The 17,641-nt window shown below is 45.9% G+C and overlaps 1 protein-coding gene across 3 annotated transcripts in view; it reads left to right on the forward strand.

Moving 5' to 3' along the window:
• Nucleotides 1-4,763: 4,763 nt before the first annotated feature.
• Piwil2 (piwi like RNA-mediated gene silencing 2) overlaps nucleotides 4,764-17,641 on the forward strand; it is a 56,802-nt gene continuing 43,924 nt past the window's right edge. The window contains exons 1-6 of one of the 3 annotated variants that reach the window (XM_040734889.1): nucleotides 4,764-4,846; nucleotides 6,873-7,109; nucleotides 10,285-10,372; nucleotides 10,537-10,675; nucleotides 11,895-12,101; nucleotides 12,821-12,931. In XM_040734889.1, coding sequence (XP_040590823.1) covers nucleotides 6,918-7,109; nucleotides 10,285-10,372; nucleotides 10,537-10,675; nucleotides 11,895-12,101; nucleotides 12,821-12,931 — 737 coding nt within the window. In that variant the 5' untranslated portion in view covers nucleotides 4,764-4,846; nucleotides 6,873-6,917. Of the gene's footprint in view, nucleotides 4,847-5,029; nucleotides 5,204-6,872; nucleotides 7,110-10,284; nucleotides 10,373-10,536; nucleotides 10,676-11,894; nucleotides 12,102-12,820; nucleotides 12,932-17,641 lie in introns of those variants that run through there. The other 2 variants (XM_040734926.1, XM_040734970.1) reach the window with 2 other exon arrangements.

The raw sequence follows: 17,641 nt of genomic DNA on the forward strand, positions 1-17,641 counted from the left end.
GGCAGGAGGATTGCTGCAAGTTGAAGGTCTGCCTGTGCTATATAGTGAATTCCAGGCCAGTTTTGGATACAATGCAGCTCTGTAAAAATCCAAAATAAAAAGGGGAGGCGGGCTGTGGGTGTAGCTCAGTTGATAAGACACTTGACTTGCATTCCTAACACTTCATAAATATTATGCTAGTACATGTCCATAATCCCTGCACTCTGGAGGTGGAGGTAGGAGGATCAGAAGTTCAAGGTTAACCTCAAGCTCAAGTCAGTTGTAGAATATTATTTTAAGGTGTATTACTTTTGTTTATGCTCTGAAACATTTGTTTCATGATGCAAAGATGTGTTTGATTATATAAAATTCACCTGTGGTCAGGAGGCTGGGTCAGCAACTGACAGGAAGTGGTAAGGTGGAGCAACAGACAGGAAGGAGGAGGACTTCAGGGGCTAGCCACCCAACTACACAGCCAGACATGGGCTAAGAAGGAAAGGAAGGGCACACAGAAGAAAGATAAAAGCTCAGAGGGAAAAGGTAAAAAAAAACTGGCTAGAAACAAGCTAAGGCCAGGCATTCATAACAAAGAATAAGCCTCTATGTGATTTGTTTGGGAGCTGGGTGGTGGGCCCCTCAGAAAGAGCAAAAACACAAAAGTAAAGCGTCGGGGCCGGGGAGATGGCTCAGAGGTTAAGAGTACTGACTGCTCTTCCAGAGATTCTGAGTTCAATTCCCAGCAACCACATGGTGGCTCACAACCATCTGTAATGGGATCTGGTACCCTCTTCTGGCCTGTGGACATATATGCAGACAGAATACAGAATAATAAATCTTAAAAAAAACACACAAAAGAGTAAAAGGTCACACAACACAAGGCCAGTTTAGAACACATGAGATCCAATAAAGAAATACATAAACTCTCTTGGTAAGGGAGATGCGGCACAGCCTGAGGCCCTTGAGCTTTTCCATGTTAGCTTTCGTTGCGATGACAAGTACTCAGTAGAAACAGTTCAGGTTGGCTGGCTCCGTTGTTTCTGGATGTAGTTCTGGAGAAAGTCACAGTGAAAAGATGTCATGGAGCAGAGGTGCCCACTCCTGCAGCAGAGACGCAGAGACAGGAAGGGACTAGAGAAGATATACTTTTTCTTTCTTTAAAATATTTACTTTCTGTGAGTGAGTGTTTTGTCTGCATGTATTTAAGTGCACCATGTGCATGTCTGGTACTTCAGGAATCCAGAAGAGGATGACAGATCCCCTGGACCTGGAGTTACAGACAGTCATGACATATGTGGGGTGCTGGGAATCAAACTTGAGTCCTCTGCAAGAACAACAAATGTTCTTAACTGCAGAGTCTTCTTTCCAGCCCCAAGACATGCCTCCAATGGTCAACTTCCTCCAACTAGGCTCTACCTCCCAAGCCTCCAGCACCTCCACTTACCTACTGTTAATGAAGTCAGACCTTTTATGATCCAGTTCCAAAAATCCCTATCAGCTGACAAACTCTTTTAGATTTTGGTTGGTTGGTTTCTTTTTTGAGACAGGATTTCTCTGTCCAACAGTGCTAGCTGTCCTGGAATCCACTTTGTAGACCAGACTGGCCTCCAACTCACAGAGATCTACCTGCCTCTCCTTAGGACTGCTGGGATCAAAGGTGTGCGCCACCATCGCCAGGCCAAACCTTTTAAAGACAAATGAAACTTTGGCTTTTCCCAGCTCTCCCCGTCTGATCTCTCATGTGTGCTGTCATGTGATGTCTTCCACTGTGCTAAAATGAAGCAGACTCACCAGACACTGCCCTTCAGTTTTGGACATTCAGTCTCCAGAACTGTGTGAAGTAAATTTATTTAGCTCTCAGACTGCCCAGTTGCAGGTATTGAGTTAAATAGATTAAGATAATATCAACTTCCCCTTTGGGAGGGTCCATATAGCTAGTATCTTGGTGGTCTGTGTTACTGTAAAAAGAGTTCCTGGCCTGAAGGAAAGTGGTTTATTTTGGTTTACAGTTCTGGCATTCTATGCAGGTCCACTGAGGCAGATAATGGAGGTAAAGTACATCTGTGAATAGAGGCATATGTGTAAGAGAAACCAAGAGACACCAGGCTTGCTTTATGAAATTAAGAGTGTATTGTCATGGGCCTTGCAACTAGCCACATTAGAAGTCAAACTTCTTTCTTTAATTATTTATATTACATTTAGTGTTTGGAGTGCACTCATGCCTCAACACACATGTGGAGGCTGGAGGACAGCTTGTGAGTCACTTCTCTCCTTCCACCATGTGGGTCCTTGGAATCCATTAGGCTTAGATGTAAGCATATTTATCCACTGAGGCATCTCACCAATCCTCCTCCTCCTCCTCCTTCCTCCTCTTCCTCCTCCTCCTCTTCCTCCTTCCCCCTCCCCTCTCTGTGCCTCTCTTTCCCTCCTCCTCCTCCTCCTCTTCCTCCTCCTCCTCTTCCTCCTTCCCCCTCCCCTCTCTGTGCCTCTCTTTCCCTCCTCCTCCTCCTCCTCTTCCTCCTTCCTCCTCCTCCTCTCCCTCCTCTTCCTCTTCCTCCTCCTCCTCCTCTTCTTGGTGAAAAGGTTTTTAAAATGTGTTGCCTTCACTTATGTGTGCCTATGGATGGGCAGCTGTCACGGAAGGCATGTAAAGGTCAGAGAATAACTTTTAGGAGTCTGTTCTCACCTTCCATCATTAGCCCCTCCCCCATGTAATGTGTATGGGTGCTTTGCCTGCATGTATGTCTGTGTGCTACATGTGTCCATTTCCAAGAAGACTAGAAGGGCTGGAAGAGGGTGTGTCCTCTGGAAAGGGCAGCCAGTACTTTTAGCCACTGAGCTGTCATCTCTCCAGTTCTGATTCCATCTTTTGGGGTCTGGTTTTGAACTTGGGTCATCAGACTTGGCTGCAGGTGTGTTTACCCGATGAGTCAGCTTGCTGGTCTGAAATAGGCTTTCTTTTAATTTTGTTTTAGAGACGGGGTCTTATTGTGTAACCCATACTGGCCTTGAACTGGAGATCCCCTCCTCAGCCTGAATGTCTAAGGATGGAGTTATGTGACACCACATGTACCCATGCTGGACTTTTCAAATCTCTTGCCCATTTTTGAATTTTGGATTTTGTTGTTGTTTATTCTTTTGTATGGACTTATGGACCCATTTTCATCCTTAGGTTCTAGAAACTGGTTATGACTTTTCTGAGTTAAAAAAATCACCTGTAATTTAACTCTAAATACTTTATCTCAGACAGTGTGTGTGTGTTTTGACAAATCAGTCACCGCATATATTTATGGGGATACAATGTGATGCTTTATATGTATTTCATTGTAGAATGATTGCAGTAAATTAAATATATTCTTGAGAGCTTGTTTGGAGGTTCTAGCAGGGGAGCGCAGCTACTCGTATACCCTTGACCGAAGACCGGTCCTCCTCTATTCGGGGAAGGTCGTCCTCTTCGACCGAGCGTGCAGCTTCGGGAGGGACGCACATGGAGCGGTGAGGGAGGAAGGGGACACCCGCCTAGCCAGCCAGATCAGCCGAATCAACCCTGGCGATCAATGGGGTGACAGATGTCGCAGCCAGATCGCCCTCACATCCAAATTAAATATATTCTTACCTCACACACCCCCACTCTCTCTGTGGGCATGCACCTGATAAGATGGTGTGTGCTTTATAAGAGTTGTTTTTTGGGGGCGTTGAGGATTGTAGCCAGGACCTTGCATTCAGGAGACAAGTGCTGTATATGTGTGCACTTTTTAAAAATGGCTACCCTGGAGATGACACGCTTATTGACAACTTTAGTGCCCCAACAGGGAATGTAAATAACAATACATGTTGATTAGCTTTGGAAAGAATCCTAACAAATACTAATGGTCCCAAATGCTTCCCATCTTTATCTCCAATCAATACTAAGATTGTATAGACTTTCCCTTTGGTGAAACAGCACTCATGGTGTAGGGATTACTTGGAATCACTGTACTGAAGTCGTCTACTCTTTTTTTTTTTTTGGTTTTTCGAGACAGGTTTTCTCTGTGGCTTTGGAGGCTGTCCTGGAACTAGCTCTTGTAGACCAGGCTGGCCTCAAACTCACAGAGATCCACCTGCCTCTGCCTCCCGAGTGCTGGGATTAAAGGCGTGTGCCACCAACGCCCGGCGAAGTCGTCTACTCTTGGTTCAACACCAAAATGCTAAGGAACCCAATCTACAACTTTTGTAACGAAAGCTGCTTGTGTCAGGTTACAATCAGGTAGGTTCAAAGAACTAGTGTTATCACACTTCATCTGAAAGACCCCGAATCCTTTCCCTAAGAGACTGTTTCAATACACAGTGAATGAATCTTTCACGAAAGCTTTGGTGAGTGTTCCAAACAGGATAGGGAGCTGAGACTTTTATCAGTGTTGGAGAACAACTTCTTATTCTCCCCCACCCCAACTGTGGTGGCTTTGGTGCGCCCCTCAGTTCTAGACAGGGGAAATGCTCTACCACTGAGTTAGCAGCCCTGTATCAACCTGTGCTGGGAGGACAGTGCGGGTCGCTGTCAGCATGAACATGTTAGCTAAACTTGTTTACCGGAGCAGTCCATCGAAAGGGGTTCAGAGCCACCCACGCCACCCACACACTTTAAAATGACCCCCATAACTTCTAGCGCCGCTCAACTTCCACACAGCTAAGCTCCCTGAGAGAGCGAGCCAATGGGGCGGCGAAGCTTTATGAGCGGCATGTTGTCTGGCCAATGGGCTGAGCGTCGGGACCAAGGAGCCCCGGAAATCAGGACTTGGGGCACGTGGCTCATGTTAAGTGGCGGGCGGGGTGGTAAGGCTCGTGTTCTCCCGAGGCTGGGTGCTTCAGGGCCCTGGGGACTCGAGGCCAGGTGAGGGGACGAGAGTCAGATGGGGACGGCCAGGAGGGTCAGGGGCGCTCCGGTGTGGACTTGATAGGCTTCTGCCCAAGCTCCTGGTGGTGACCGGGAAGCTCTCAGCCAGGGCCCTCCTCTTGGTTATTGCCTACCCCACGCCCCTCCCCCATAAGCACGAGGCGGTGTGGGCGGGGGCAGGGTGGACTGGAATTCGTTATTCCAGGCCGAGTGTGCGAGAGGAACGCAGGGCCTGGAACAGGAGTGGAAATAAGTGGCTCGAGGAGGAAGGGCACTCGCTTGGGGTTCAGTGGCACAAGACCTAGAAAGAAATCTAGCCGAGGCTCGGCTGGCCGCAGTCCAGTTGGTCACAAGGTATTTTGCTATTTCGGACCCTGGGTGGGATTCGCTTTGAAGGACCTGGCCTCAGGTTAGGCCTGAGGCCTAGTGCCCCAGCCCAGAGGGCACACGTGGAGAAGCAGAAGAAGATAGGCCTGGTCTACCACCCTTGCGGATGTGGAAACCCCGTTGAAGGAAGGGCCTTGTGGAGGAGGGTCCAAATCTGTGAATGTGGTCATAGAAGGGTAAACAGGGGCCCCGAGGTCTGCATTACAGCATCGCTTCGGGTGAACCAGTTAGACCACTGACTTCTGGGTAAGGCCAGGGTGGGGTGGAGAAAGGTGTGAGCCGCTGAGGAGCAGGTTTAGCAATCGGGGTAGAACTGTTGCAGTCACTGAGAACAGAAAGCCTTAGTAGCTTTTATAATAAAAGAGATAGTACTTCAATTCAGACGATTTGGGAAGCCCCAGAGCTGCTTCCGTCCGGACCAGCACTGAGGAGTCGCGTGGCCAACTACTTTCTCTGTAGCCAAGAGTGCAGACAGGCTTTCAAAAGCTCAGTAAGACATTCCTAAGATTGGAGTGTAGCTCCATGGTCTAATGCATGTTCAACGTGCGTAAGGCCTAGGCTTGGATCTCCAGGACAAGAGGGGAAATAAAAGAAGAAAGAAAAAAGGTTCTTGAAGGGCCAGGAACAGGTCAGGACAGTGAAAGAAACCCTTACAGAGTGAGTCTTGAAGTCTGTAAACTGTAAAATGATTTTGAAGAGGCTTGATAGATTGGAGATAGGCCCAGGGGCTCCCCCCTAGTTAGCTGGGGAGGGAAGGCATTAAATGGAACCTGTGAGAGCCAGCAGGTAGTGTAGGCTCAAAGCAGGAAGGTTTTGTTCCCTGGAGACCTCAGTCCTGATGCTTGAAAAAAATGGGATAAAGGTTCAGAAAAGCAACTAAACCCAAGAGAGTAGAGTAGAATGCAATTATAGATTGGGGGTGCATGTAGGATGATATGGACTGATAGAAAATAAAGCAAAAAACATAACGTGTTTGTTGACAATAATTTTGTGGTATGGCGGTGTTAACTACAACCAAAATCATCCACATACATAAAACATTGTTCCCGTCTACAATAGGGGTTTAGTTGATGGTTTCCAGAGAGGCTGTTTAGGTAGAGAACTCCAGGGAGTGCTTAGTTAGTGGGAGGTGCTTAGGATGTTCTGAGCTGAAATAGGAGCCTTAATGGGACATGGGAGCCTATTCCTGTAATGCTAACACACAGGAAGATTGCAAGTTCAAGGCCTGCCTGAGCTACACAGCAAGCCCTGTTCTTAGAAATAAGACAGGTGTGGGTGGCACAAGCCTGTTATCCCAGCACTTGGGAGCTTGAGACAGGAGTATTATCAAGAGTTCAAGGTACGACTACATAGCAAGACCCTGCCTCTAAAGAATTTTTTTTTTGAAGCAGAGTTTCTGCTTTGTAGCCCTGGCTGTCCTGGAACTCACTGTGTATACCAGGCTGGCCTCGAACTCTCAGAGATCCGCCTGCCTCTGGCTTCCAAGTAGTGGGATTAAAGGTGTGGGCCGCCACCACCTGGCCTAAACTGACTCCTAATGACTTTTTACACCCATAGATTAATCTCTCAACTCTCATCCCAAAAGGTTCTATTTACAGTAAATGGTATATCTTTAATCCTTTGAAAATGCTGGCAGGTAACTAATCAGAACAGAATCGACAGTGAATTCTACAGTCTCTCGATGGATCCTGTCCGGCCATTGTTCAGGGGGCCCAGCCCTGTCCATCCGTCTCAGTGCGTTCGGATGCCAGGCTGTTGGCCACAAACTCCTAGACCTGTGGACTCAGCCTGGGGTAGGGCAGGACCTGCAGGCAGAGGCCTTGTGTTTAGAAAGCCAGAGGAACCCAGCCCACAAGTCCAGCCAGTACAAAAGGTAAGACCAGTTTAGAGGGCTTTCTATAAAATCGAGGTCTGTTATTTTTGTATTTTGTTTGTTTTTGACAAGTAGTTGGTTGCATCTAGTGGTCACGCGCTTCAAGTCCTAGAGAAAGTGCCTGAAGATAAACACTAGATAGATGCCTTGGGTTGGTTTCTAGTCCAGTCCTCTACCCTGTCATTTCTTCAGATTTTCATCCTTTCGTATGTGATACTCTGATTAGCTCTGTATTAGTCACAACTCTTACTTCTGGGGTAATAATTGTTCAATTTGTTCCTTTCAAAACTCCCTTACCAGACCTTCTTTGAGGATCGAGAGGATCTTCAGGGCTGCTGCTGTAGTGTGGACAAGCTTAATCTCCCAGTTACATGGAGACTTTAAGGACAGAATTGTTCTATAATTAATATGTCTGGGGTAAAGAACCATATAGATAATGGATTTGGCATTACCCCAAGAAGAGTTGGAGGGTTAGGTACCAGGTTTTCTTTTTTTCTTTGGTTTTTACGAGACAGGGTTTCTCTGTATTGTTTCGGAGGCTATCGGTCCAGCCTGGCCCCGAATGCACAAAGATCCGCCTGCCTCTGCCTCCCGAGTGCTGGGATTAAAGGCGTGCGCCACCACCGCCCGGCTAGGTACCAGGTTTTATAGGAAAGCTGACAGCAGTATTGTGTGTTTAGTCAAATGGAGTGCTTTGGTTTGGATGTGGCTGTTACTCCACTAGCAGCTCTGACTGGTGTGCAGCAAGCTTTGAGGACTACCACAGCAGTGCAGCAGCAGGTTTCAGTGGATCTCCTTTAAGAGAAGGAAAACCCAAACCGGACTAAGCATGCAGCTCAGTTCGTGTTGTCCTAGTGTGCCTGGCACCAAGGGTTTGATTCCCGGCACCCACGTAAACCAGGTGTGGATGTGCAGGTCTGTGATCCCAGCACTGTGGAGGCAGAGAAAGGAGGGCCAGAAGTTCAGGATTTATCTCTGACTATATAGCAAGTTTGAGACCAGCCTGTGAAACAAAACAAAAGCAAAAATCAAAACCCTGAACTTCTGATATCTTTTGAAACATGGTACCCACATATGCCCATAGTCACACTAGTGCACAAAGAAAGAAAATATTTTTAATTTTTAAAATTAAGTTTAGCCGGGCGTTGGTGGCGCACGCCTTTAATCCCAGCACTCGGGAGGCAGAGACAGGCGGATCACTGTGAGTTCGAGACCAGCCTGGTCTACCGAGTGAGTTCCAGGACAGGCTCCAAAACAACACAGAGAAACCCTGTCTTGAAAAACCAAAAAAAATAAATAAATAAAATAAAAATTAAGTTTAATTATAAAATCAACCAAGCTGGTCGGTGGTGGCACACACCTTTAATCATAGCACTTAGAAGGCAGAGCAGGCCAATCTCTGTGAGTTCGAGGTCAGTGTGGTCTACAGAGTGTGTTCCAGGATAGGCTTCAAAGAAACCCTGTCTTGAAAAAAAACAAAAAGAAACAAACAAAATAAAACAAAAATAACCAACCAAACAAAAACAGGGTCATCAAGATGTCTCAGCATTTGCTGCTCTTTCCCCCACATGTTGGTTCATAACAGTCTGCAGTGCCAGCCATGGGGATCTGATGCCCACTGCTGGCCTCCACAGGCACCAGACACACACATAGTGCAACTGCATACATACAGGCAAAGCCAGTCATGCATATAAAATAAAAATAAATAAAATTTAAAAAAATAAGTAACTAAGTGACATATGTTTTTAATCCAGATCATCAAGGGATGCTTAGTGTGACCATGTCTCAAATAAGTAAATAAAAATTAAAAACCTGAAGAACAGATAACTACTTTGTGGCATTTTATTATACTGTGCATCATTTTGTTGTTTTTGTTGCTGTTGTTAAGACAGGCTTCTCGCCGGGCGTTGGTGGCGCACACCTTTAATCCCAGCACTCGGGAGGCAGAGGCAGGCGGATCTCTGTGAGTTCGAGACCAGCCTGGACTGCCAAGTGAGTTTCAGGACAGCCTCCAAAGCCACAGAGAAACCCTGTCTCGAAAAACCAAAAAAAAAAAAAAAGACAGGCTTCTCTATGTGTAGCCTTGGCTATTTTGTGAACTCGTTGTAGACCAGGCTGGCCTGAAATTCACAGAAATCCACCTACCTCTGCCTCCTGAGTGCTAGGATTATAAGTGTGTGCTGCCAAACCTAGCTAAATTCACAGACTCTAAAAATTACACATATTTTTATTTCATGTGTGTGGGTGTTTGATCTGCATGTATGTCTCTGCACCACAGGCATGCCTGGTGCCAGAGGAGGCGTAAGAGGACATTGGGTGCTGGAAATTGAACCTGGATCTTCTAGAAGAGCAGCCAATGCTCCTAACTGCATAGCCCTCTCTCCAGCCCCTTAAATTCATAGTTTTTTAACCCAGCTACATGTACTTTAAAGTCTACTATGAAGTGTTAATAAGTATTGAGAAAGTTTATGAAGAATTCTATTTTTAAAAAGTTTTTTTTTATTTGCATTCAGTGTGTGTGCGCGTACAGGTACACATGGCAGCGTGTATATGGAGGTCAGGGGACAACTTGTGAGAGTGGTTCTCTCCTTCCACCATGCGGGTCCCAGGGATCAAACCCATGTTTTCACATTTGCAATAGTCACCTTTAGTCACTGGGCCACCTCACCAGCTGGTATCTCTTATTCTTTTTTTGTTGTTGTTGTTTTTTTGTTTTTTTGTTTTTCGAGACAGGGTTTCTCTGTGGCTTTGGAGGCTGTCCTGGAACTCACTCTGTAGACCAGGCTGGTCTCGAACTCACAGAGATCCGCCTGCCTCTGCCTCCCGAGTGCTGGGATTAAAGGCGTGTGCCACCAACGCCCGGCTGGTATCTCTTATTCTTATAACATTAATAGGATTTGAAGGAGATTTTTTTATTTAGAAAGCCATTGTTTCTAGGGCTCCAATCCATTTCTTTTTTTTTTTTTTTTTTTTTTTTTTTTTGGTTTTTTCGAGACAGGGTTTCTCTGTGGCTTTAGAGGCTGTCCTGGAACTAGCTCTTGTAGACCAGGCTGGCCTCGAACTCACAGAGATCCTCCTGCCTCTGCCTCCCAAGTGCTGGGATTAAAGGCATGCGCCACCAACACCCGGCTCCAATCCATTTCTTAGGATAACCTTAATAATTATCTTTCCCTAGGAGTCTGTGGGTTTAGTGTCCATGTTCCGTGGCATGGGTCTTGACACAGCCTTCCGGACCCCTTCAAAACGAGAAGTGCCGTCTTTAGGTATGTGGAAATCAACTGGAAATGTGGAGGCATGTGTGGCCGCTTGGTTCTTGTGTTATGGAGACCTGTATGGCTTGGTTTTTCTGTCCACATTGTTTGTTTTCAGAAACCTAACTGTACAATGTGCTGAGCTCACAGTAACAGCTGAGGTTTGGCTCTTGTAGGTAGAGGTGTTCTAGGACGAGGCTTGTCTGTTAACATGATCCACAAAGACAGAGAAGAGCCCCGGTCCTCTTTGCCTGATCCTTCGGTGCTGGCAGCTGGGGACAGCAAGTTGGCAGAAGCTTCAGTTGGTTGGAGTAGGTAAGTAAAGTCACTTGGTCCTGTAACCTCCAGTGTAGGCTCTGGGATAGACATGCTACCATCCAGATGAGCATTTTCAAGATGATGGTCCACAGTGGGTGTTTCCCAGGAATAGTTGGTGGCTGTTCATCCAGGAAGTCATTGGGAAAGGAGACTAGTTCCCATCAGGCACCTCACAGCTTCTTTTTTTTTTTTAAAAGATTTATTTATTTATTACATATACACCAGATTGAATTGTAGATGGTTGTGTGAGCCACCATGTGGTTGCTGGGAATTGAACTCAAGACCTCTGGAAGAGCAGTCAGTGCTCTTAACCTCTGAGCCATCTCTCCAGCGCCCCTCACAGCTTCTTTTGACTCTTCAGAATGTCCCCAGGTGGTAAAATGAGTCACATTCCCCTTGATTCTGCCTAGGAAGATAGCTCTGAGAGGGCATACCAAGACTCTCTAGGGAATGGGTCATCATTTTAAGAGAATCCCAAGGCTGTGCTTGGGCCCCTTTGGGCCCTGCAAAAAAAGAATGGTTAGGCAATAGTTGCAAACAGCAACTTCCATAGAAATGCATGTACCATGTTGCCAACATGATTGCCTAAAGGACCTTGGGAACAATTTTGTGGAGGCTAGTCATGTCTCTGATCTCAGTGCTGTTCCCAGCCTAGGCTCCAGACAGATGTGTGGTGCCTTTGGGAAGTTCGAGGGCCATGGCCAGGGTTCACACTGGCCAGGTCATCATGTCCATCCACACCAAACTGCAGAATAAGGAACATGTCATTGGGGCGCTGTGTAGAGCCAAGCTCAAGTTCCCTGGCCACCAGAAGACAGATCTCAGATCCATGCTAGCTGGTGGTGGTGGTACACGCCTTTAATCCCAGCACTTGGGAGGCAGAGGCAGGTGGATATCTGTGAGTTTGAGGCCAGCCTGGTCTACAAAGCTACACATAGAAACCATGTCTTTAAAAAAATCCTTGCTTCATTAAGTTCATACACATGAATTTGAAGACATGATAGTTGAGAAGCAGCTCATCCTTGATGACTTTGAGGTCAGATTGACCCCAGTAGTGGTCCCCTGAATAAGTGGTGGACCCTGCACTCCCATCAAATCATGTTCAGTAATAAGTTTCACAACCAGTTTTTAAAAATGAAAGGATTGGTACACTTGGAGGGATGGTCTATATGTAGTGTAGACCAGGAAAGCCCTGATTTCCTCTTTTTCATTTTAGAATGCTGGGAAGAGGTAGTTCTGATGTATCGCTGTTACCACTGGGAAGAGCAGCCAGCAGTATAGGCAGAGGAGTGGACAAACCTCCCAGTGCCTTTGGCCTGACTGCTCGGGATCCCCCACGGCTGCCACAGCCTCCCACTCTGTCTCCAACCTCACTGCACGCTGCAGATCCCCTTCCAGTCCTGACCATGGAGCGAAAGGAAAAGTGAGTTACGATCACCTTCTGCTCTAAAGCAGGGATGGTGGAGGAAGCGGGACCTCTGTAGTCTGCACTCTGGCTGCTGGGTGGAAATACAGATACTGTTCTGAGTCCACAGACGAAGAGATTCCTGAAGAAGTAGTGGGCTTAACTATGAAAATAAACAGTTGATTGTTCCGGTGAGCAGACTCATGGCTTGTCACTTCCCTTCCACATCGAAGATAAGGATGTCACCTAGGAGCAATATTAACAGCCCCTCATCTTTCTCTGTGGAACAGATTCTTTGTCCTTAGGTAGCTGGCCTTGGCTATTGTAGCACTATTTGTAGGGCAGCCTGGATGACTTTGCTGTGGAATTAGATGTGGCTGCATTTGTATAACTTGACTTCTTGTTTGTGTATCTGTAAGTGAAATGGGGAAAAAGTGTTTTCCCAGTAGATAGGGGCTGGTCAGCTGGTTATTGAGGTATATGGGGCGTGCGTGCGTGCGTGCCTGTGTGTGTGTGTGTGTGTGTGTGTGTGTGTGTGTGTGTGCGTGTGTGTGTGTGTGTGAGTGTGTGTGAGTGTGTGTACATACGTATGTATGTATGCATGTACATATTTTTAAGGTAGTCCCAGCTGGCCTTGAACTTCTGGGCTCAAGGGATCTTCTGCTTAAGTTGTACATTATCATGCCTAGCTTGTGCTTTTTTTCTCCTTTCTTTCTTTTTCTTTCCTTCTTTTCCAGAGAAGTTTTGGTCAAGCAAGGATCAAAAGGAACACCTCAGTCTTTGGGACTGAACCTCATCAAAATCCAGTGTCATAATGAAGCAGTTTATCAGTATCATGTGACTTTCAGGTGTGTACAGTTGTTTTCTCCCTTGTTCGCTTCCTAGAAGACAGGGATGGCCTAGATCCCTGGAGGTAACTCAGTGCTCTGAACTGCTCCTTAGTGACTACTCCACAGGCACTAAGCCTGCACCCAAGTTTCTGGGAGGAAGTTCAAAGTTAGCATTTGCAGGAGTTTTAGCTCTTTGCCCAATTCAGGTTTTGATGTCATAGGCACAGGCTCATGGTGTGAGGCTAGAAATGGATTAAAGTAGAGGTGGTGGACTGTAAACTCAGGGCCTCACACGTGCTAAGCAAGTGCTCTACTTCTGAGCAACACCCAGCACCCTTCTGTGATCTCTTGGCTCATCTTTTTTTTTTTTGTCATTTTTATTCCTTTTGTCAAACTCCTACCACAAAACCTGGATCCTGCTATACACACATTACCATAATCGGCATTTCATGTCTCTCCAGTGACACTCCAGGCTTAAACTGGAGGGTGTGGGACTAGAGAGATGGCGCAGTGGTTAAGAGCATATGTTATGTTGCTCTTGCAGAGGACCTGAGTTTGGTTCCCAGCACCCTTTTTGGGCAGCTCACAACCAGCTGTAAGTCCAGCTCCAGGTGGAGCTAACACCACACCTGCACATAGGCACATACAGATAGTTAAAAGTAATAGAAACAAATCTTAAAAAAATAAAATGAACAAACTCGGTTTGAAATAAAAGAAAAGAACTTTAATTTTAAAGCAACATTTTAGGATTTTTTCCATCTTTTTAAGTAGTTCTGGGTTGTTTTGTTTGTTTGTTTTTTGTATTTTTGTTTGCTTGTTTGTTTGTTTGAGAAAGGGTTTCTCTGTAGCTTCAGTGGAACTCGCTCAGTACACCAGGCTGGCCTGAAACTCACAGAGATCTACCTGCCTCTGCCTCCAAGTGTTGTGATTAAAGGCGTGCGCCACCACTGCCCAGCAGGTTCATAGTAGTTTATGATCATAGGAAAGCCTTTCTCTAGAGGTTGTTGACTGGAATCATGAAAAACGAATGTTTTGGAATACATTTGAAGAAAATGTAACTGTGGAGTAGAACATAATTTCCCTGTGTATACACATTGTGACACTAACGGACATACCTGTAACCTACTTGTGGGGAGAACGTTTAAGGTCCCCTTGGCACTGAAGTTTGTTTTCCCATGTCACAGAGCACCTTGATGCCTGTCTCCCAGCCTCATCTCACCATCACCCTATTCTGGATGAGTTTGATTTTTTTATTTTAGCTTCTACCTGTAAATGAGATCTTAAATGTTTTAAATTATGTATAGTTATGTGTCTGTGTGCGGGTATATGTGCACATGTGTGCAGGTACATGAAGTCAGAGATATGAAATCCACCAGCAGCTGGAGTTCCAGGCAGCTGTGGGCCACTGGATGCAGGTTCTAGGAATAGAACACAGGTCCTCTGCAAAAGCAATACATGTTTTCTCAGACAGGATTTCTCTTTGTAGCCCTATCCTAGAACTCATTCTGTAGATAAGGCTGGCCTTGAGCTCACAGAGATCTGCCTGCCTCTACCTCCCAAGCGCTGGGATCAAAGACGTGCTCCACCACTACCTGGCTGTAGTACATGCTCTTAACCACTGAACCATCTCTGTAAGTGAAATCTTCTAGTAATTGTCTGGATCACTTAAGATAATGTCTTATAAGCTCATCCATACTACAAATGACAGAATTTGCTTTTACAACTATAGAAGCGAGGTATGGGCACATCATGGTGATCCCAGCACTTGGAGGCCAGAGCAGAATTGTCTTTCATTCAAGGCCAGTCTGGCTACATAGTGAGTTTCTGGCTAGCTTGAGCTACAGAACGAAACCTTATCTCATATGTGTGTATGTATATATATTTGATAGAGATCATAGCTGGTTAGAGTGTTAAGAGTTAAGTGATAATGAAGTAAGTGCTCAGCTCTAAATGAAATAATTATATCCCTCCCACCAAACCTCATATAACAATATGGAGAAGGGATGGAGAGAATGTAAGAGCCTATATTCTAGTAAATAACCTCATGCAAGCAACCTTACTGAATACACAAAGACATTAAAATGGGGCTGGAGAGAAGGCTCCAAAGTTAAGGATACTTGCTGCTCTTCCAGAGGGCCTGGGGTTCAATTCCCAGAGTCCACATGGTGGTTCACAATCATCTATACTCTGGTTCCAGGGGATTTGACACTCTTTCCTGGTTTCCATGGATACCAGACACAAACATACATGTATAAACACACATAATAAAAACATTTTTTATTTTGGAAGTGGGGGACGGCTTTTTCCTTAATAGGATTCAGGAAAATCTTACTAGTTGTATTTATTTATTTATTTTGGTTTTTTTTTTTTTTTTTTTTTTTTGGTTTTTCAAGATAGGGTTTCTCTGTGGCTTTGGAGGCTCTCCTGGAACTAGCTTTTGTAGACCAGGCTGGTCTCGAACTCACAGAGATCTGCCTGCCTCTGCCTCCCGAGTGCTGGGATTAAAGGCGTGCGCCACCAATGTCCGGCTCTTGGATTGTTATTTTTTTAAGCCTTCATACACTTCTTAAATGTATTCTTCTTTCATACAGTACTCCTCCTAACCCACCCCCACCCCCAGAAAAGAGCAGGTTTCCAGGGACATCAGTTGAACACAGCACAAGATACAATAATACCAGGCACAAAACCTCACATCGAGGCTAGGAGAGGCAACCCAGTAGGAGGAAAGGGGCCCTGGAACAAGGGGAAGCATCAGACACCCCACTCCCATTGTCAGGAGTCCCACAGAAATCCCAAGCCAACACCTGTGACATTCATGCAGAGGACCTAGTGCAGACCCATATTGGAGTCCCTGACTGCACTTCAGTTTCTGTAGGCTGCCTCCTGGACTGCTCTGGCTTCCCCGGTCCTTCCTCTCTCTTCCATGGAGTTCCCCAAGTTTCAAGGGAAGGGACCTGATGGAGTCTCCAACCTGGGCTTTCTATCCAGACTGTGGTCTCTGCTGTCAGCTGCCAGAGGAAGCCTCTCTGATGATGACTGGGTGAGGCACCCAGCTGTGAATGTAGCAGAACATCATTAGGAGCCATTCCATTGTTTTGTTTTCCAATCGTGTTTGATTCTACCCTAGGTCTCTGGGCTCTCCAGCCTCAGGTTCCTGGTCATCCAGACAATGTCAGTCATGGTCTCCCTCTCCTGGTGTGGACCTCAAATTAGACCGGTCATTGCTTGACCACTCCCACAAGTTCTGCATTACCATTGCCTTAACACATCCTGCAGGCAGGACAGATTATAGTTTGACGGTTTTGTGGCTGAGTCGATGTCTCAGTCCCACCACTGGGGTCCTCATCTGATTGTAGAGGACGGCTGGTTCAGGCTCCTTATCCTCCATCCCTAGGAGCCCTTGCTAGGGTCACCTTCATAGATTCCAGGGAGTTTCTACTGCACTAGGTTTTCCCCCCAATCCCAGTTTTTCTTCCCATAGTCTCTCCCTCCCTCCATCCTCACCCTACTGATCTCTCCTATTCTCCTCACCCACCCCCATCTGCCTGCAACGATTTCCCCTTCCCAGGGAGATCCTTGTGTGGCCACCTCAGCCCTCAGCCCTCCTTGTTGCTTAGCCTCTCTGGGTCTGTGGATTGTAGCGTGATTATCGTTTACTTAACAGTACATACCATATTTGTCTTTCTGGGTCTGAGCTACCTCACTGAGGATGATTTTTTTCTATTTCTATCCATTTGCCTGAAAATTTCATAATGTCACTTTTTTAACACCTGGGTAATAATTCATTGTGTAGATGTACCACATTTTCTTTTTGTTTTGTTTGTGGTTTTGAGGCAGGGTTTTTCTGTGTAACAGTCCTGGCTGTTTTGAAATTCACTTTGTAGACCAGGCTAACCTCTGCCTCCAGAGTGCTTGGGTTAAAGGTGTGTGCCCCTCCACCACCAACTAAAAACAGAATTTTTTTGTTTTTTTTTTTTTAGCTTGTTTTTTTGTTTTTCAAGACAGGGTTTCTTCGTATAGCTCTGGCTGTCCTGAAACTTACTCTGTAGACTAGGCTAAACTCAAATTCAGAGATTTACCTGCCTCTGCCTCCTAAGGATTAAAGGTGTGTACCAGAACTACCTGACTACCATATTTTCTTTAGCCATTCTTTTGTTGAGGGATATCTAGGTTGTTTCCAGTTTCTGGCAATAAGAATAAAGCTGCCATGAACACAGTTGAGCAAGTGTCCTTATGGTAGGCTGAAGCGCCCTTCCGGTGTATATCCAAGAGTGGTATAGCTGGGTCTTGAGGCAGATCCATTCCCAATTTCCTGAGAAACTGCCATACTGATTTCCAAAGCTGCTGTACAAGTTTGCACTCCCACCAGCAATGGAGGAGTGTTCCTCTTACTCCACATCCTTTCCAGCATAAATGGTCATCAGTATAAAACAAGGTATTTCATTGGACTGAACTTTGCCAGTTAGGTCAGACTGGCTAGCAGACCCCAGAGATCCTCTTGTCTGTGTGACTATAGGACATGCTGGAGAGATTATTCAGTGGTTAAACCCACTGCCTGCTCTTCCAGAGGACCTGTGTTCAATTCCCAACATCTCCATGGTGGCTTACAACCATCTATAACACTCTCTCTGGCCTCCACAGGTACTATGCACATATGGTGCATAAATAATGTGATGCCATCATACTCTGTATTTTTACGTGGGTTTGGGTGGCAGGTGTTGAATGCAG

Source organism: Mesocricetus auratus, unplaced genomic scaffold (assembly GCF_017639785.1).
Source record: "Mesocricetus auratus isolate SY011 unplaced genomic scaffold, BCM_Maur_2.0 Super-Scaffold_2245, whole genome shotgun sequence".
NCBI classification, from domain to species: Eukaryota; Metazoa; Chordata; class Mammalia; order Rodentia; family Cricetidae; genus Mesocricetus; species Mesocricetus auratus.